Genomic DNA, 20,765 nt, shown 5'->3' on the forward strand with positions numbered 1-20,765 from the left:
GAAGTTTTTTATTTGATAGGAAGCATAAAATGCTATTTACCCACAGTCTTGCAGACAGCTATATACAGAGACAAGAACTACTCACACCAATGTCAGATGAATTCCATATCATCTGTTTCTGTTCTAATACTGGCCAAAGTATTTTTTGCTCTAAAGAGAAAATAATTCAAAAGCTTTCCACAGAAGACTACACTTCAATAAAAGTGGGGAGCTGGTGAACAGGAACCTCTCAAGAAGCCATGTAAAAAGAGATAATGGCCACATTCTCTTTCCACTCTGCCTTCTGAAGCCTATCAAGTTTTTCAGGGCTTTTAAAACCCTGAATCTATGTTTTCATTACAGAAAATATTTTCCTCTGAGTTTTCAGGAATAAACAGTAGTATATACTTTTAAATTCAACCAACCTGACTATAAATCACAGCAAGAACTCATGGCACATAATTTCAACCAAGCCTCTGAAAAATCCTGATGAGTAGTGGCCCTGCTCTGCCAATAGCAGAGGGCACAGCTTGCTTGGTGCTGTGAATTAGATCTGTGACCAAAACAATGCTGATAGGACACTAAAGTTTCTCATATGGCTGAGCAGTGTTTTCACAACATCTCCTGTTTCTCCCTCTGCCCCCTCAGTGCTCTGAGCGTGCAAGAGCTGGGAAGGGACCCAGCCAAGCAAATGACCTGAATGAGAAAGGTGTAACAGCAAAGTCTGAATTTCAGGCCATTTTTTCCAAAGGAAAACCAGAATATAATCCTGGATAATTATTCATTTCCATCTCACCTTTTACAGATGATACTAGATCCTGATTCTACTAAAGCAACCCTTCCTATTTCATTTGGTACTTGAGGTGCCCACAGCAGACACATCTGTAGCAAGAATAATGGGATCAGAAGTTGCAGCAAGCAACAGTCCAAGTGACAGCAGGGAAACAGTTTAGCAGGTGCACACAAATATTGCAGGATGAACATGGATGTGGCACAACTGCTAGTTGTTGCAATACAGAGTTGCTCCTTAACTTTGCACATGACTCAAGAGGGTGTAAAAAATAATTTAAAAGCAGAAGTAGAATTCAAAATTGTCTCATCAAAATGAAAATAAAAAAGGTCTATAAAAAGGAAATTAAGTCAATAACAACAAGAGCAAGAACACAGACTTGGGTGTAATTTGCAATAAGAGCAAACTGTTGACTTGAGAGCAGGAGAGGATCTGAAGTTTGCAGGGAGTCGTGGGCTTCACTATGTTGTAGTCTCCTCAAACAGGCAAACTGCACTGGGTGTGTGTGTGTGTGTGTGTGTGTGTGTGTGTGGGTGTGTGTGGGTGTGTGTGTGTGTGTGTGTGTGTGTGTGTGTGTGTGTCTGTAAATAGGAGGATATTGCACCAAGAATGGCAGCAACCTCTCGTTTCAGACACAGTGATAACAACTCTCTGAGGTATCATATCCACTCTCAAGACTTCCATCACATCCCATCTTAATGAACCAGAGAGACCCTAGAGCACAAAAGAATGAGAATAGAAAAACATAACCTACAGGAAAACATTGAAAGAAAATGCACAGTTTAACCTGAAGACAAGAATTTGGAGACAGCCTAACTGCAGTCCTCAGATATGCAAAAGCAGCCTCTGAAGAATGAAATCACGTTTCACACATCTGTAACAGACAAGACAATAAATACTGAACTTGAATCATGGACAAATCAGATTAAATATAAGAAAACAAATGTTTCATTATGAAAAACAGATCAGGAATGCCAATATCACAAATGTACCTGAATTTCCCTTTGGATCAGCTAGATAAAATTATCTCCTGTCCTCTGATTCTATGGATGCCACAAACCACTTATGAAAGGCTTAAGGACTACTTAATATATATTATAAATCCAGTATTAGCGGATGAAGTACATAAACAAGTAAAATAGTAATTTCTTTTACACACTTAAAACTACCTTCTCTTCGTGGTAAAGGACATACTCTGACATGTTTAATGGTGTACAGCCCAGTGTAGCTCTAGTGAAATCCCGTGAAGCCTCAGCACTTGTTCCCTAAATGTAATCAGTGCATATCCCAACACACAGTTACACAGAGACCTGGAGTGCTGGTGTATAACAAAGAGATGTATAAAAGCCACACCAGGCTTTGCACCTTTTTCACTACATAACACTAGCAAACCCTCACTGCCAGCCACGGGAAAGAGTGATTCAGGCAAAGACCCAGTATTTTAGTACAGAGTGGTCAGTCTTAGTGGCTAAGAGGCTGACCCAGCCATTCCTAGCAAGTTCTTACTAAGTCCTAGCAAGTGTTGCTAAGACGAGTTACCTAATGGAAGAGCAGCTTGGATAAGAAAATGAAAATCTAAGTCGTGCAATGGCAGCCAGGAAAGAACAGCAAGGGACTGAAAAAGATCATAATGTTGCCATTTCTGATTCAATTTGCCCATGTTAACTCTGAACTAAAAGCCTACGCACCCAGTTCCACCTGGAGATACCACAATCCATAGAGCCATTATGACTGTTTGTTGTTGTCTTTTATCTCACTGGCCTCCTGAACTGTGGTCAAACATTCTAAGAGTTGTTCTACTAAAAGGGAGCATATAGGAAGAGTTGGTAGAGCTGAAATGCTTTCAAACAACTACAAAGCCCACAGCTGAAACCGGCTATGAAACCATCTAGAGACACGAGATCACTTGGCATTCCCAAATGAAGCCCTGCAACCTGGGACAACAGGCAAGGGGAAGCTGTACAGTGGCAACTGTGTATTTATGCTCCATTAAATATTTATCAGCTGTTTGTTGCTCATATCTTGTCTTACAATGCTGTTCCAAAACATTTTCACATAAAATATCAGAACCAAATAACATCTTAAAAGCATAGAAGAAAGAGCTGGGACAGACTTGGAAAAGTCATCTTGTTTGGTCTCAAAACCAAACTGTATCTATCTTTCATTCCAGATTTGGAGGTGACCAATAGCTGTGCATCAATGGCCAGAAATTGCAAACCAGAAAATCCTGAATAAAATCATTACCTCAACAATAGTGGCCCAAGAAGAAAACTTTCAACTTTATTCTAAAATGTTAATTGTGCTTATGGGTTTTTGCTAATTTTTTTTTTACTGCACGTATGCTCTAGGGTACTTGCTTTACAAAAGCTAAAAATTTAAAAATAATTCATTGTTGCATTTTCAGTTCAAATACAGAACTTAAAAGTTGGCTCATCAGAGCAATTTCAGGCTGCCTGCTGCCCTCAGACCACGTGTACAAAGGCACATGCTTGAGCACTTTTACAACTACCCACACATGATGAGCCCAGACTGCTTTCTCTAACATAACCAATGTGTGAGATGTGCCTCTGTGTACAGTGTTTGGGTCACACCCAGGAGCCAGGGAGGGTAAAGATGCTTGTAGGTAAAGATGCTTTGTACTCTAGTATCTAGTCCTAGTTTACCCAGGATATTAAAGATCCAGTTTACAAAACAGCTACACTTAAAGCAAGAGTATAGCAGCCTGTGTTTCCATGACTTTTCATCTGTAGTCACTTAGAAAAACATACTTTAATGATAAAATGACAAATGCAGACAACAGGAAATGCTGAAGAAATTTCAACCTAAGAAAGAACTCTCAGGGGATCAGCAAAAGTTTTCTTCTTTCATGAGATACCAAGAGATTGGTGAACACCATGAGAATTACTATACATTTTAACACATTTTCCTTTCAGAAGAGTAGCAGCACCTATTACACAATCTTCTTGTAAAACAGGGCAAGACATGGATACAATCCAACACCTGTTAAATTACACCCGTAGATTCACTTGAAGAAAGAAAATCCTTCTCTTCCTTGGTCACACAAAAGAGTACATAGAAGCACATTTATAACAACATAAGAAATCAAGCTTCCACTCCCTGCTTTCCCTAAAGACATCTGAATTAATATTTTCTATCTCTTATTGCTAAAGAATTTGGGTATTCTTCCAGATGAAAGAGGTCCATTTAAAATTTTTTAGTATTTATAAGACTGAAGTCTAAGCACACCATGCCTTCCAAAAGTGCCCTAACAAGCTGTTTACTGTCACAGCCTCATGAATATTTAGAGATACTTACGAGGAGGAACAGCTTAACCTGACAATACACTTTTCTGGTCTGTGACCAATTACGACAAGATATTCTTCTCAGCGTATGTGGTAAACACAGCCTCCCATTTTGAAAACTTCTAAAAGGGTAAGAAACATTTTCCTGTATCACTAGCTTGAGTTACTCTTATCCCATATTTCAGAGTCCTTTCCAAACAATACCAGTAGTTTTGTAGTTTTGCTGAAAGCAGAATAATAAAATAGGCATGGACCATGAGTCAGAGGATTTCTCTACACACAAGTTGGATATTCTTTGTGAAACACAGCACTTCCCTTGAGGAACACAAATTCTGAGAGAAGTGATGTAAGAAGAATTCCATTTCCAGTACAGCATTGGATAAAGACTTTTCCACAGCCTTAAAAGACAGTCACCTCTGCTGCTTCCAGCTATCATCCCAGGAGGCAGATGAGACTGGAAGCTACATATGCTTCCAGAGAAAGCAATTTTTAGTCATGCTTTATACCACCAAAGACTGTGCTTTAGCTAAATTTGGTTCAGCATTGCTACATTCTAAGCAACTACTAGCAGTTACCATTTCACATCCTATTTGCTAAGTGATCTTCCCAACAGCCTAAGGAGAAGAGCAGAACTGTCCCTTTATCCACAGCTTGCTGGTGAACACAGTGTAAATCAGGTATTAGATCACTACAATCATCATCAAAGCTTTTAAGTTACTTCTCTTGCAGTGGCACCAATTGACAAAGATCCTACAGAAAATTCACAACACAACAGATTCCTATCTCTACCATACGTACTTGTCAAAATGTGGCAGTGGGGCAAGAACAAGGAAAGCACCACATCAGCAAAGCTGCCAAAGACCACCAAGGGACTATAAATAAACACCTATTCAACCCTGTAATATTTAGTATCCATTTCTTAATCTGAGCAGTTCACAACAGTTAACAGAGCTGTACAGAGCAATAGTTCCGAAGGAAAAGAACAGGAAGCACAATGAGACACTTACACAAAGCCTTAACCTCTCCTATGCCAAGGGCCTCCCACTGTTTGCAGCCTTTCCCTGGAGCACTGCAGCCTCCTGTTCACAAGTCTGCATCCCTTCCCTTGTGTTGCTGTATTGTTTCTATCCATGTCCTTCTGTCCTTGTCTCCTGTTGTCTTTGTTCTCCCACCTCCCTACCGGCTAAGTCCAAGCCTGCTATGTTAGGGTTTCCATAGGAAGTGGTGGACACTGATGCAAGAATCGTCCTTTCCCCACCTCACACTTCCCTACCCTCATTTCATACCTTTTACACAAAAGAAAAAAAACAAAAAATAAATGGTGGATGTGGTCCTTGAAGCAGATGCAGGCATTTCCTAGTGACATCCACACTTAACAATCAACTAACATGCAACTCTTGCCTCTGGTCACAGCGTGCTTCAACCAGCTCTAACAGCATCACAAGCAGGGATTTTGAGCTGGTCGTGATGAAAACTATTAGTGCAAAGTATTACCAAAAACCACCTGTGGGATGAGAGGGGACACCCAGGGGAGAAGAGTCACCTGGGGAGATCCCTGTGATGATTTTCTTCTTTGCTGGCCATCAGAGAGCATTTTCCCTTGAGATTCTTCTTTCACTATCACCAAAAGTAACTGTAAGTATTAAAGCTGTCATTTGCCATCAGCTATGGACTGTCTCATTATCCTTTGTGCTTGAAAAACACTACTTCATATTGAAAGAAAGTACAAAAAATTGCATTCATTCTTGTGCAGGAGGGCAACAGCAGGTTTATCAATCACATTCTTTGTGAATGTTTGTCTTAGTGCAATGACCTCAATTTAAAGACCACAAGGACACAAAATCAGAAGACTATTTTCTGTACAATTTACTTCTGTAGCAATGTATTTGTATTAATCAAAATGTTCTTAAAATGTACACCATTTTTGACAAAAGTTCACTATGATAATTAAGCACTGGCTTAATACAATATAAAAAATATCAGTTGTCTCAAATATTATAAAACCTCCAAAAGCAAAAGTTACATTTTTAAGAACTCAAATGGCCACATGGATATTATCCTTCTGGCTCAGCTGAAAAAGGAAAAAGTAAACTCACTGTACAAATATGGTTTTTCAGGCTTGCAGGTACATGTGATCCAGTGTCCAAAACTGAAACAGATCATCAGGAATTAACCAATATCCTATATTTTAAAATACATTAGCCACTCATAACACATTGGTGTTATTCCTAACATTTGAAGTATCCTTTAGGGTAATTCATGGCTTATATAGTCCTTGACTTCAGGTTGTTCTCATTCTTTCTTTTTGGTGAAGTCATATGGTTTCCACCACTGTGCAAACTGCAACACCTTCTTCCGCTGCTCCTCAAAGTTCTGTCTGATTCCTTTTCTCCAGAGCCGTGGTTCCAAGTCCAGCATGCCACCAATAATTTCCTTCGCAAGTAAAAGTAAGATAGATAATGATAAATGCAAAATTACCATACTACTTAACACTATCTTAGCATGGAATGAAGAAATATGTATTTTCAAATTATGAGATTGTCCATTTTCTTCAAGTGCTAATTAAAACTTAAAATTCTGAAAAATATACCAATTTAAACATAGAACTGCAGTTGTTAGATGGTTGCCTCAGCAAAATTCTTGTAAGCACAGCACTTTGATGTACTGCTTAAATATCCTAACATTACAAGACTGTTAATGCATTAGTGCATTTGTGATTAAGGTAAGTTCAGAGAAAGAAAGCTGCCCACTGTGCTATTTCTAGTGTTATATTTCTCCCCCAATTTCTCCCATGTTTTTGCAACACCAACTCTTTAAAAAATGTTTTCTGTGATATAGTAAATACAAGAAGAGTTTATTACATCTCTCCCTGTATATATATTTTACACTATACATACCATGAGTAGCAGTTTAACCACACGAGGATTTTAGTAGTTGTCTGTATGTGTATGCACAGTAATTTATACAAGCAGGTGCCAGTGCACCTATGTATCAATACTATGGCCATGAAAATTTTTAAATAGATGTAAGTATCTTCCATCTATAAGATTATATACCCATTATTTCAAATATCAGCAGTTCAGATAAAATTTAAAGAAACACCAGTTTAGAATCACAATCTCACTATCAGCTAGTGAAAAAATCATCTACTTCATTAAATCAGCCAAGTTACAATGACTCATCAAGAAAAGACAGATAATAAACTCAGATAGGGAACATCAAAGTAATTGTTCTGGCAACATCTTGCTTTAATTACTTAAATTTTCCAAAACAGACTATAATTGGTAAATTAATCTTCTACATAACAATACCTTTCCAAAGTAATGAGGGAAACTGTGTTGATCTTCAATCACATGAGCAAATCCTCCCTGAAGGCCGAAGTCCACAGAAAAGTAGGGCAACCCTTTAGGAACCTACACATGCAAAGTCACATTTTCAGATGTTTAACAAACATTGCTGGCATTTAGTCAACCTCCCCACAGGAGAATGAATTTGAACATGGTTTTGCAGTTTTATAGTACCATGTGTTATTTTAAACTACCTCTCAAACCAACTACATGTAGGATAAAACTGCAATAGAGAAAAAGTAAAGCAAACAGGTAAGGGAAAAGCACAATTTACAGCAACTGGACAAAAAGATGCTGAAGAGAGGATGACTGGATGGCAGAACCTCCAGAGGCCACAGCTGGAATAGCAGGTAAGAGATGGGGACACCAGGCAGCAGTGTGCACAGTGGGCAAATGCCTCCCTGACTCCACATCTATGAATTACATAAGTTTAACAAAAATTTTAAGATAACCACTAGCAAGCTGCATTTATTAAAGATGTTGACTTTGGTCAACATTTCTATGGTAATGATAGTGGAACCCTGGAAAAAGTTAAAGATAGAATCTAAAATGTTAGGCTTTGTGCTTTCCCAGATCAACTGCACCTGCGTAAGCAGTAAGATAAATTATATAATTGTTAGATGTGATGATTGTTTAGTAATTAAATGTAATTATTATATAACCATAAGAAGAATAGTGAGAAACTATGTTGGAAATTCAGAGAGGGGCTAAATTTATGTGTACAATAGAACAATGTAAGTTTAATAGTTAACATGAAAGTTATATAACGATAGAGTACAAAACATGATCATTTCGGATGTATGGTCGGAGTCAGATTTGGGTTGAATATACCCCGATTCCCAGAGTTCTTAATAAAAAGCACCGCATATAATCCCCCGTGATTATGTGTTTTTGAACGCTAACAGTAACAGGAAATATTTACCCTGAAAAAAACCTGACTCTCAGGGAGAAGGGGAAAGACCTTTTTGAACAACAGATTACCAGAAACCCCCTCTATGTGAATGGACAGATATTATCCTTAGTTTGCCAAATCAGACAATAATTCTGTCAGCCTGCAGGAGAGATGCTGGATATCTGCCACAACAAAGACCCTCCAGTCTAACAGAAGTGGATCCATTTATTGCTACAGTACTGCAAATAATTTCTGCTGTTTCACTGCAACAAGTTATTTTTCACTCCTTTAATTGCTGAGGACATTCCTATACTGGTAAGATTTACAAAGCTTCCAATTCATAAGCATTTCCTCCGCTACAGTCCAAATAACCATACAACTTTCTGGAGGAGTGTTCAATCTATTGCTTGAAATACTGACTCTAAAAATAATTAAGACTTAATACAGAGGAGCAATGTAGCAAAGCAAGAAACATTTAACACTTTAAATGGACTTTAAAAAATCATTAAATAAGGAAAAATGGCTTGGCAGGTGATACCTTAAAGAAAAGGTCAGCTTTGTCTTATTTCTCACAATTTCTGCACACAATCCCCCCACTAGGTGATGTCTCAGCCATGTCTGACCTTCCAGCCAGGTACCACCACCTCCCAATACAACTCCCCAAATTCCCAAACCTCAGCTCAGTCTCTAAGCCACACCCTTCGATCTTTCTGAAGCCTACAGACATTTCTTACCCAACAATAATGTTAAAATCGCACAACTGTGTAACAATTCATGTTCAGCTACATTGTATTACTGTAAAGAACTGTCCTGACTTAATCTGAAAACTGGCCTACCTTCAATAAATATATAATAGTCACAAAAATGTAAGGCTATATAACACACATCTTCCAGCTCAATATTAAAATGACAGAACAATCTTTGAACCTAACCAATCCAGCATTATTCCTTTCAGATTTGTTTATATAAAGATGTTTCATCTCAGTATCCAGGAGACAGAGAGGGTACTGTTCCCTTGTTTTACAAAAAAAAAGATTCATAATGCTATTTATATTTTCATTTCATAAACTTAGCAACACAAACAGCTGTTCTAGGTTAATGAAAAGGACAAATCATATTTGTTTCAGGAAAGTAATTTGCAAATCTTTGATCTACCTTAATTCTTAAAGTTAATCAAGAAGATTATGCCAGTACATGTCCTCAAAGTGTTAGCTTTGTTCTCAAGTAATGCTGGCAGCTTAGTCCACCAATTGTTGAAATAAATGGGAATCTTTCCCCTAATGTCTCTTCCCTAACGTTAAGAGTGCAGACTGGTAATTCTCCTCGTACCTATGCCATCCTCTGATGCACTAATTTAATTGTGGTCCCTTTCTTCTCTCTTTGAAACAGTTAATAATGGAAAAATGTTAGAAGAATTTGATGATAAATTCAGGATACAAAACACTTCATTACTTACAGATTTCCGAATGTCTTTTGAAGAAAGATCAATTAACTTCTTGTTCATGGACCACTCTTCATCAGACTCCATTATAGCTTTCTGTAAAATTATTTCATCTAAAGGTGAAAACAGTCCTTCATACAGCAAATAAAGAACTAACTGCAGTGAAGTACATTGCAGTAGGGCAAGTAACAATACTTCTTAACAAAGTAACTTTATTTTTGGTAACTTGTCTCATTTCCACAAGCTATTTTATAAAGACATTATATAGTATCTTCAGACCCACCCAATTCAGATCCTCTGTTTCTTTATTTTAATTTGAGTTTTGCTTGACACAAGTTTCAAAGAAAAGGTCACATTCTCTTTTTACTTACCCCATACAAAACCTCTTATGAATTCATTACACTAAATTAGCCTTTTTCTATTTTAAACACTAAGAGAAGAATCCAGCTTAGAAGGATGATTGTCCTTAAAAACCCACAGCTGACTCTATATTCCCCATAGTATGGAACTGGGTATATTGTAGGGTAGGTACCTTTAAATTTCATTTGCAGTGCATTTTAATGGTAGATACTTCCAAAATAAATGGCATTGCATTAAATCTTGTTCCTTCTCTTTCCTTGAGTATTCAAAGAAAACACAAGTTATACCAGCACCTGAAGCACAGCAGTCAGATCTGACAGCTGAAAGGTTTCAAATGTGGTAAAAGTTACTCTATTGTTGTTCACCATACTGCTGCCCCACTTCATCAAAACCTAATCACATTATTTCCAGAAAGCATAAATAGTATTTCAAAAATCAAATAAAATAATTTACTTATAAAGGGCAAATAATGAGTCAGTTGCTGAAAGCTGAAAGGACTCAGTTCCAGGCAGAAGCTTCCATGAACCTTTTCTTAAAAGGTCAGGGTAAAGAGACCAGAAAAGCTGTAGAAGAAATATTTATCCTGCTGTAGAATGTTCATCAGAGGCTTAAGACACATGTAAAATTTGGGCTTACTGAAATAAAATGGAGATGAAATACTATCTACATTGGTATTTCTTAAAATAGGTAACATTATTTTCTCATTTAATGCTTGCCAAGTCACAAATATTGTGCTTTAAGTTTATAGTACAAGACTCAAGTAAGAAGTACTGCAATCCTTAAAGCACTTCAAGAGGCTACAATTCTCCCATCTTCTAGTATTTTCAGTGCAGTGAGACTTGGGAGAAATGCTAAGTGAAAAACAGCTCTTCCACTGACGACTTGAAGAAAAACTCTTCCATTGATTACTTGAAAAACTGAATTATTTCACACTGCTTATTTTAAGATCAAGGAATATTAGCAAAGAATGGTCCAGAAGAAGGATCAAAGAACATATATTTTCAAAAACAGCACTTGAATATAATTTTTTTCAGAAATAGATGAATTATGATATAATCATTCCAATTACTTCATTTAAAAAAACATTTTTATGTACCTTGAAGTAGATTGGAGCCATATCTCCTACTTCTTTTGGAAGAGGAATGCATTCATATACCATATGATACCTCTTCTTCATACTCATATTTGTTTCTAGGAACACACAGTCCAAGTCTTTAGCTTCAAACATTCTCACCAATGCATTTCGGAACATCTGTTTAAAGGAAAAAAAAAAAAGTGTTATTTAAACTGACTTTGCAGAACTTTCAGATAGAATGTACTATTTCATTAGTTTATTGTATTTGTAATAAACTAACAATAAAATGGAAAACAGTAGCAATCATACTAGGAAAATTATTTATTCTTTATTATTTACTAATTTAAGATTAACTATATTTCCTATGATAAAAACATCAGAAGCCTAGGAAACTATTTTGAAACACACAATATAATTAACACTACAAGCTTAGTTTTAATAAATATCACATATTTTTATAGCTGAAATTGAAACCATGTTGAACTTCTTACTTCTTAACTGTAGTGCTCCATAAAACAACATGGCTTTAATAGTAGGTCCCAAGCTTGCAATTCCTAAGAAGGTAATGACCTGGCTTTTACAGACTATAGTTACAATTACCCTTTTACTACTCCTTCCAATTATACAGTTCAACAAAAAAAAAATCTAAATATGAAAGTATTTTCACTAGGCATGCTTGATCTTTAAGTAAAATACTAATAATTGCCTCAAAAAATAGATCCACCATCTTCACTGTATGGAAGCAAACCAAATGTAATACTCACTATGTGTGGACCCAAGCTACATTTCCCAGCTCCCTGTCAGAGGGAGGAGGTGCTGCACCCACTCAAAGTGTATTTCAGGTAACAATTCCAATAGCTCCAGTGTCAGGGTCCTGCACACAGCCAAGAGGCCCTGCAGGGGCTGGGCCCTACCTGCTGGGTCTCTGGCTGCCTATGTAGGTGGGAAGCTCTGATGCACTTCAGTTGTGAACTGGATTAGGTCCAGCAGAAAGAGAAGGGGTATTAAAGAGTTATTAAAGAGGTGAGAAGCGTGGACCTGGCCCCCAGTCACTCAGGAGCTGCAATTAAGTCCAGGCTGTCTCTTCTGGTTCTTGCCTGAGCCATTTCAGGAATGCTTGTGCAGGTACCTGGCAGTTCTTGGCCCCGACTTCATCTCAGACCTAAGTCCTCACTGTAAACCTGCCTGGCCATCACGGGGCCATGGAAGACCTTGCCTACTAGCACAGGAACACTCCTGGCCTGGTACCATGGGAGCGTGTCCTGTCATGAGATGACCTCCCCCACCTGCCTTGCCCATTGCCTTGAGCCCCTGACTTGGTTCCTGCAGAGCAGCTGGCTCTGGCTGCTCCCTGGCTCTTGACAGCTGGCATTTGCATCCACGATATGCAAAAGCATCATTCTACAGCTTACAATGTTCAGATGATGAACACATTATCAAGAACAAGGGATGATTTCTAAGAGTCATTCAAACTCATTTTCAAGTGCACAAAAGATCTAACTTTCTCATAGGGTGAGTGTTTCTGAAAGTTTCTCAAGATCTTGAAAAACGCTTTTTAAAAATGAAGATTTTTGTCTTATGTGTGCTTTTATACCATTTCCAAGTGTAAGCCAAGAAATCACTGAAACTGTAGGATCTTCATAGACCAAGGTATCATAGCCCTAAGACTCACATAATTCATAGGTAGTCCTTGTTGCACTGGTATTTTTTCCCAATTAACAATGCTCAGAAGTAGAAACAGCACCATTAAAAGGCAAATCCCAGCCAAAGGTTTAAGATTCCTTATCTTAATGTAAATGGAGAGTGATGAATCAAACATACATAAACAAATACACATCAGCAACATCATAATTTACTGTAAAAATAAAGTACTGAAGTAAAAAAGAAGGAAAGCCAATCACTACCAGGTTTTTAATGCAATGGGACTAGAAATTGAACTCTCCATCCTTTTGCCATCTTGTTCAGTATAAATCAAACTAAAAGCTAAGAAACATGGCCAAATATATATCTAAACTAGGCATTTAAGCTCTTCAAAGCAGGCCCTTGTGCCCTGAATTTTTCCTCACTAATGAGCTTCTCCATGCTGTGACAGAAGAATGCTGCCATCATTCCCCTAAAGCAACTGATGAATTACAGCCAGAAGACACTGCCCAGTGTGCCATGACTGATATGGGCCTCTACAGCACAGAGTGACAGGCTACTCTGGATTAACAACTTTTTGTCTTCTCCTTGTCACTCCAGCCACCAGAACTCCACTTCAGAAACACACTGAAGCAAGCAATGTGGTGAGACACCAAAGGCTGACAAATACTATGACTTACAGCTGCTACCCTGCAGTGTTAACTGAAATGCAAAATCCACCAAAAAACCTCGAATATCAGCAGATGTTAGCTAACTTTCCCCAGCTGGATTTTCTTGTTTTTAAATACATTGGACTTTTCCAAAGCATCAAGAATAATTAGCACTGGAAAGGAGAAAACCATCCATAAGGGGAAATAAGAAGGCTTGGCTTATGCTTGGGTGCACACAACATTAATACATGCAACAGTTCAGTCAACACTGGATGTGTAAAGATTTGTATCTTTTCATATTAAAAATATTCCATGCATATTTGCTTTGGCAAGTGAGCACATCGGTGTCAAAACTACACAATACATTAAATTCAAGAGCTTGAAGGCATACAGCATAAAGGAACTCTTTTTGCTTTAGTCCAATATATCCTAAAAAAACCCAAACAGCAAAAATAGCTAAGACACATACTTCACACAACCTTTTGTGAATACTTAATTTTTCTGCCCTTCAACAGTAATAAAAAATATGTCTCTTGCATCAGAAAGTTACTTCAGTCATTGACTGTCTGCTTATACTCTTGCTGGTGTTTTTCAGACTCCTCCTTCTGTAGCACATATATGTTGGGGAAAGAAAATAATCATGTTTCCATCACTTTCCAAAATACTTCGCTGCAAAGAAATATCTCAGAATATCTATATTCTCTCTATGAATATATTCACAGGATCAAAGGATAATGGTTTTATCAACTAGATGCCTTTTCTAACAAGTAAAACACTAGTGTTGAATACAGGGACTGCATTTGCTTATCTTTTCATTATCCTATTTTCTTTCTCATACAATTTAAAAAATCATAATTGTTTAGTTAAGAGCTTGAGGTAAACAGAAGATCGAGGATAAACATATTTATCACTTTTTTGCATGCTCTTTTGTTCCTCCTGACCCTACTTGTTGCACTTATTTGTTTCTTATCCAACTTTCCTAGGCATTTCTGTCATATGTAAGAGAACTCCCTTCCTTTCTGGCTGGAAGGGAGCATAATTTACTATATGAAACAACATCAGACATGAGAATCAATGTGGGGGCAAATACAAAAAGTCAGAGAATCCATCTGCCAGAGGATTCTTGCCTTGAGGCAAGACCAACATTATTTAAATTATTACAAACTTATAAATTATGCTGGTTTTAAGTCTCTAAATCTCGCAGCTACAACAATGAAACCTTTCTCTAGTCTGATATAGTCTCCAATATTTCAGTATAAGAGGTGGCAAATTGTTTTCCCCTTGTAATAATCCTGATGGCAGAATAGGGGATTGACAAACATAGTCATTCTCTTAGGCAGAAGCTTGTTACATCCCTCCCTTGATTTACCATCTCCAAAGAAAACAGAACTCCACATCTTCAAAATGTCTTCATAAGAGACTTGGAAAGCACAACCCATCATGCTTGGTGCTTTATTTCAATAATTCTTTTCAAAAAGGACAGAAAGTTGGATTTGAACAGGGATCTCATTTATTTTAAGAGTAAGGTATTTCTCTCTTAACTAATATCCACCCAAAAACAGATTAAAAACTGAAGATATGTAAACAACATATTTGTATTTAATTTTAAGTGATCTGCCTGCTCTGACAATTCTTTTCTTTTCCTTGGCACTCCCAAGAAAATCCTATGAAGTCAGTTATTCTATTTTCTGTAAGGGATCAGCTGTACCTTCTTCATTTCCAATAGACATTCCTCTGACATGGTTTCACAGATCTCCAAGGATGCACATTCTGCAGCATTCCAGGAAACTTCTTCTAGTGCTCATAAAATTTGCTTCAGTATTTACCCTGCCTCTCTTTCCTGTTAATATTTGACCACTAATTTTCATCCACAATGTCAGAAGGTTCTGCCCCTAAGTGGAATCAGAACAGACCTGCCAGACTGCAAATTATGAAAATATGTGCTTATGACAAGGATGCTATTATCCACAACAAAATTATTTTACAAAAGGGTTAGAACAGGAGACAGTTTCTGAGCAGACCTGGATTTCTTCCCAGATGTCTTCATCCAAAAGAGTGGCTGCAGTATGGTGCTGTAGAGGGGCTATCAGACAGTGACCTTCAGTAAGGGACTGGCTGCTTGGTAGAGACAAGTACACCTAGGAAAAGCAAACAAAAACTCAAGTGCCCAGTTTTCCAGCATTAAAAACCTTCCCATTGCTGAAGTTAAGAAATTCATCATTTGCTAAATTCAAACCAACAGAAGCCATTAGCTAGTGACTACAGTAAAGTATTAGCAATTTTAGTACTTTTTAAAAGGGCCCATTATCTACCAGTAAATCAATCAAACCAGTATCCTGAGAGCAGTTCCACCAGTATTATCACCCTTATAAACCAACTGGTATCATAGCTGCTATGAATTCACACTATTTAGTGCACTCCAGTATTTTTAATATAGATATATGGCTTTATGCATTTTTAATAGTATGCAGAGGGATATAGATATAGATAGATAGATAGACAGACAGACAGATAGATAGATAGATAGATAGATAGATAGATAGATAGATAGATATGATACGATACATATTCCTTGTCATAGTATAACCTGGCAGGCAACTAGACATCACACAGTTGTTCACTCACTCCCTGTTCCCAGTGGGATAGAGGGAGAGAATCAAGAAAAAAGGTAGAATTTGTGGGTTGAGATAAAGGCAGTTTAAAAGGACAGGAAATTAAATAATGATGATGATAGTAACAACAAGGTACAAACCAAGCGATGCACAGTGCAATTGCTCACCACCCACCAACTATTGCACTGAACTGGCCCCTGGCCAACTTGACCCTGAATTTATCAACTGAGCATGATGTCAAATGGTCTGGAACATCCCTAAGGTCAGTTAGGGTCAGCTGTCCTGGCCATGTCCCCTCTCAACTCCTTGTGCCCTCCCCACCTTCTCACTGGCAGGGCAGTAGGAGAAGCAGAAGAGTCCCTGAGCACTACTTAGCAACAACTGAAAACATCAGTGTCTTATTAACATTACAGTCTTCCTAAATCCAAAACACAGCACTGTATCAGCTGTATACCTCTCAGCTGTATAACTCTGTATACCTGTACCAGCTGTGTAACTCTTTACCTATAAAGAGTTTCAGATCAAATGAAAACATCACTGATAAAGAAAAACTGTAGTAAAAAAAACTACAAAAAAGGCTATATTGAAGTATTTCAGATGTTATAAATCCAAATATTTATGCAATTTTCAAAAGCATTAACAGAACAAGAAAGGTTTCCAAACCAAACTTCTGTCTATTTCAAAGGATTCTAAGCATAAAAATTGAATTCTCCACCTAGTTTTCTTTGATATCAAGACACAGTTCTTCACCAGTTCAAATTTCCTGAAGTGTGATTTAATCTTCCACAAATCCACCGACAGTCTAATCTCTGCACAGAGATCTTTCACTATTACTCTTGTCTTCTACAAATGTGAAGTCCTGACATCAAAGATTAGCTTTAAAATTCATGACAGATTTATATCTTTTTCCTTCTCATCCTTGATGAAGTTGTGGAATCAACTGAAAGAGCAAGGGAAGTAAGATGCAGAACAATAAATGCTTCCATAGAAGCAATTTCATTTCTAATTTTAAACACTCTGACATAATTTCTCTTTTATTTCCATGCTTGTGTTAAATTGCTATTTTCTTACCTTGGTGCCAATTGCAATAATAAGATGTTTAGAAAGTTCACTGCTATCGAAGCAGTAGGGGCACTTTTCCATGCATGCAGCGAGTTGCTGGTGCTCACGGATTGCTTTTCTTCTTTGTACTTCCTCCTCTTCCCCACTGCGTGCTCTCTTGGCTGCTTTGGAAACAAACATGTCATCCAGAGTGTAGTACTCTCTGTCTGTTTTCTCCATGAGCTGAAAAGATATGCAGAAAAATTGCACTTATTTGTAAAGCAGCAAGAAAAAATTCTCAGCTCTTTGAAAAAGAGCTTCCTTCCTTGAAAAAAGCATAAAGTACACAAGCAGTAGCATTTCTTCTTTTCATATGGCATCTGCTGCAGATGGAATAATCAGGTACCTCTCCTGAGAGCAGTCATACACAGATATTAAAATATAGATATGTGACAGCAGTGAGAAGAGTATATTACTATATTCCATTTCAAATTAAAGGCTAGGTATTTCAGTATTATCTTGGCATAACTTTGGCTATCTTTAAATAGATGCACAATTTCATATATCATTTTTAAAACATATTTTATCCTCTCCTGTCTCCTCCTCCTCTCCTTTTACAACTAGCATTAAATCATCTTTTGTGAAATAACTAGATCGTGACTCTGCACTTCATATTCACATTCTGTGAAAATATTCCAACACTTATTCTTACCAAGGGAACATGACTAAGCCATTTTGGGAAGAAAACAGTCTTTGCCTTCAATACTAAGTCTTTCTGAGTGCACCTGTTGCATGCCACAACAAATCTTAATATATTTTAGGATTCTGACTAGGGTAGCCCTAGAAAAGAACTAATGTTAACTGGAGGCATTTGGAAGGCATGCCTTCATAACTGAGGCACAGTCTCCAAATTAAAGAAATACTTCCAAATATCCCAGACACAGTTTCTGTAGATAATCTGATACTAAAAAAAAAAAAAAGACACAGTACATAACTGACTTTTAACTTTCCCCAAAAATGACAAAAGTTCTTGCTTTTTCCAAATACTGCAGTCCTCTAACACAGACCAAAACCTTGTTTTAAATATGTTCAGTATTCTTCTTATCAAACAATTGAGGAGGAGCCTCCTTAATATTACTTTATTCAGCTATAATACACTTAGCTGCTTATGTGCATTTCCTACTGGAAGCCACTGCAGACTAAAATCAACAGTTCAAGAGTTTAACTCCATTCTTCTTCTGCCTTGCTGTAATTCTACATTTAACAGAAAAAGAAGATTTCTGAGATTTAGAAAAAATATGTAGTGGTTTGGGTCTCTGTTCTTCTGTCATAAAAGCATTAATAAGGTAAAGTCAGACCTGCAGCCAAAGCACTGCTTGGAGAATAGCAGCATTTTGTTATTACTAAACATTAAGTTTGGGATTTTTATTTAAATCAAAATTACGCCATGAGAATGGAAATACACAGGAAACATGACAGCTGGCAGACTAGAAAGGAAAGGAAGAGTTTTGGCTATCAGGAGTATCACGTGGAGCAGAGAATATCACTACTACTCTGCTCTGCTTGCACTTAGAAGTAGCCAAGGAAATTCCTGGTTTGTTACACACAACCTCCACAACCTGTTTTAAATAACAGTACTTTTCAAAATACTCCACAGAATCCCTTGTGATAGAATAAATATTATCTTATTAAACAGCCTGGATAGAAGATGCCTCTCTTCAAGATGGACAAATTGCTGAATACAACATGATATCTGGGATCCAAAGCAACATTCTTACATAGAAAGTAGCAAACTTTTATAAAGTAGGCGCTGTCTAAAATCCAGATTTTGTTTGTTCTGGCACAGTCATGACCAACAGATCATAGAACCAATACAATAGTTTAGTTTGAAAGAGACTTTGAAGAGACACCTTCCTCTAAGCCAAGCTTCTCAGGGCCCCATCCAGCCTGGTGTCTTGGATGCTCCAGGGATGGGGCATCTACAACTTCTCTGGGCAACCTGTCCCAGTGCCTGATTTCCCTCAAAGTAAGGAATTTCTCCCAAATAAATAAACTAAATCTACCCTCTTTCTGTTTGGGGCCATTAAACCCTGTTGTATCTGCCTGTGTGATTTCTAGTACCCCTTTACGTACTGGAAGTGTTATAAGGTCTCCCTGGAGCCTTCTCTTCTCCAGGCTAAACAACCTCAACTTCTCTAAGCCTGTCTTCATAGGAGAGGTGCTCCATTCCTCTTTTAAAATATTTATACTTCTATTTGTACAACAAGGTGCCCAGTGAGTTCTGCCAATTGTATTACTTGGCTATAACTAAATCTCTCAAAAAGAAGTTAAAAGGGAATTGAATAAATAAGAAGAAATCGTTCTCTAAAATGCCAGAAGGAAAGCAAGTAATCATTTAAAAACCAATTTCTTTCATACATATATTCTTCCATACAAAAGACAGAGCTAGTACACATCCAAAGAAGGAACTATGCTGATGTATTAGAGTTGCTGGAAAGCTGCTGTTCTGAATCATAGGTGCAGCATCACACCTGCCAACCATGAAAGCCAATGCATTTGGATGTTGTGCATTTAGTTCTCTTGCCATGATTGATATTGTTTGGTATTGCCCTTGCTGCTCAGGTGCTGCACAGAGATCAGAAAGATGCAGGAAGTCATTCTGATCTATTAGTTTAAAGTTGGGATGTCCTCCAACACATCACGGAATTACCTAAAGCTAAGAAAGGAAATGCACCTGAAGTCCTTGTTCCTACCAGACTCTGATTAAAGCCCAGAGCTGTGCTAAATTGATATGTTCATAAGACAGATCAGCTCTACAATCCCCAGTCTTCTTTTTCCTACTTCACTTTTCTTTATTCTGGGCTTATCTCCCACATTCTTCCTTCATATACATCCTCTTTTTTTCCAGCTTTCCCTTCTCTTTAGGCAAGCACTGATTAACCAGAGGACACAAAGGCATCTTTAGGACTCTTAGCACGAGGCAAAATGACATGGCCTCCCACATCTCACAGCATAATTGTGCAACTATGTCATTGCTACCATCCATCTGATTTTCCACAACCACGATGCAGTTTTCATTTCACCAACACAGAAGAATCACAATTGTGCTTGCCCTGGCTGAGAGAGGCCTGTAATACACAAACATTTAAACAGCAGTCAGGGAAGGCATCCAAACTTCTCACAGGAGCCCTCTGGGCTTTCATTTGGACAGCTCAAATACAGTGCAAATGTGGCTAAAACCCAGGAAAAGGGGTGAGATCTCTAACCATTCAGCACAGGAGTTTAGAAAGAAATCAGCATCTGACTATGCATAAATTAGAATGATTTGAGAGGGGGAAAAATTACAGTGTTGTATTTTCTGATTAAATCCTTATCATGATAATTACCATGAATAATATGAATAAATTACATGAATTATTTCATTATATAACGTTCTGTTTACTAAATAATTGAAGCCCTTTTTAATTTGCTATGTTAGTGAAGCCATCAGGCACCATGGCATCGGGCTACTTCCTGAAGTAACTCTTGCAAATCTGCGCAAGGTATACTACAGGGTCAGCCTAATTTTTCTGCCAACCTATGCTCAGGCCACTGGAACCATATCTCTTAGCTGTATTTTAAATAAATTCTTTTTT

At 37.6% G+C, this 20,765-nt stretch overlaps 1 protein-coding gene across 4 annotated transcripts in view; it reads right to left on the reverse strand.

Moving 5' to 3' along the window:
* Positions 1-5,913: 5,913 nt before the first annotated feature.
* Positions 5,914-20,765, reverse strand: part of CWF19L2 (CWF19 like cell cycle control factor 2) — a 61,772-nt gene continuing 46,920 nt past the window's right edge. For all 4 annotated transcript variants that reach the window (XM_063148949.1, XM_063148947.1, XM_063148950.1 and 1 more), the window contains exons 13-18: positions 17,161-17,373; positions 15,499-15,615; positions 11,208-11,363; positions 9,767-9,847; positions 7,383-7,484; positions 5,914-6,504 (exon numbers count right to left, since the gene is read on the reverse strand). In XM_063148949.1, the coding sequence (XP_063005019.1) occupies positions 6,364-6,504; positions 7,383-7,484; positions 9,767-9,847; positions 11,208-11,363; positions 15,499-15,615; positions 17,161-17,373 (810 nt within the window). In that variant the 3' untranslated portion in view covers positions 5,914-6,363. The remainder of the gene's footprint in view (positions 6,505-7,382; positions 7,485-9,766; positions 9,848-11,207; positions 11,364-15,498; positions 15,616-17,160; positions 17,374-20,765) is intronic.

The sequence above is a fragment of the Melospiza melodia genome, chromosome 2 (assembly GCF_035770615.1).
Source record: "Melospiza melodia melodia isolate bMelMel2 chromosome 2, bMelMel2.pri, whole genome shotgun sequence".
Classification (NCBI taxonomy): Eukaryota; Metazoa; Chordata; class Aves; order Passeriformes; family Passerellidae; genus Melospiza; species Melospiza melodia.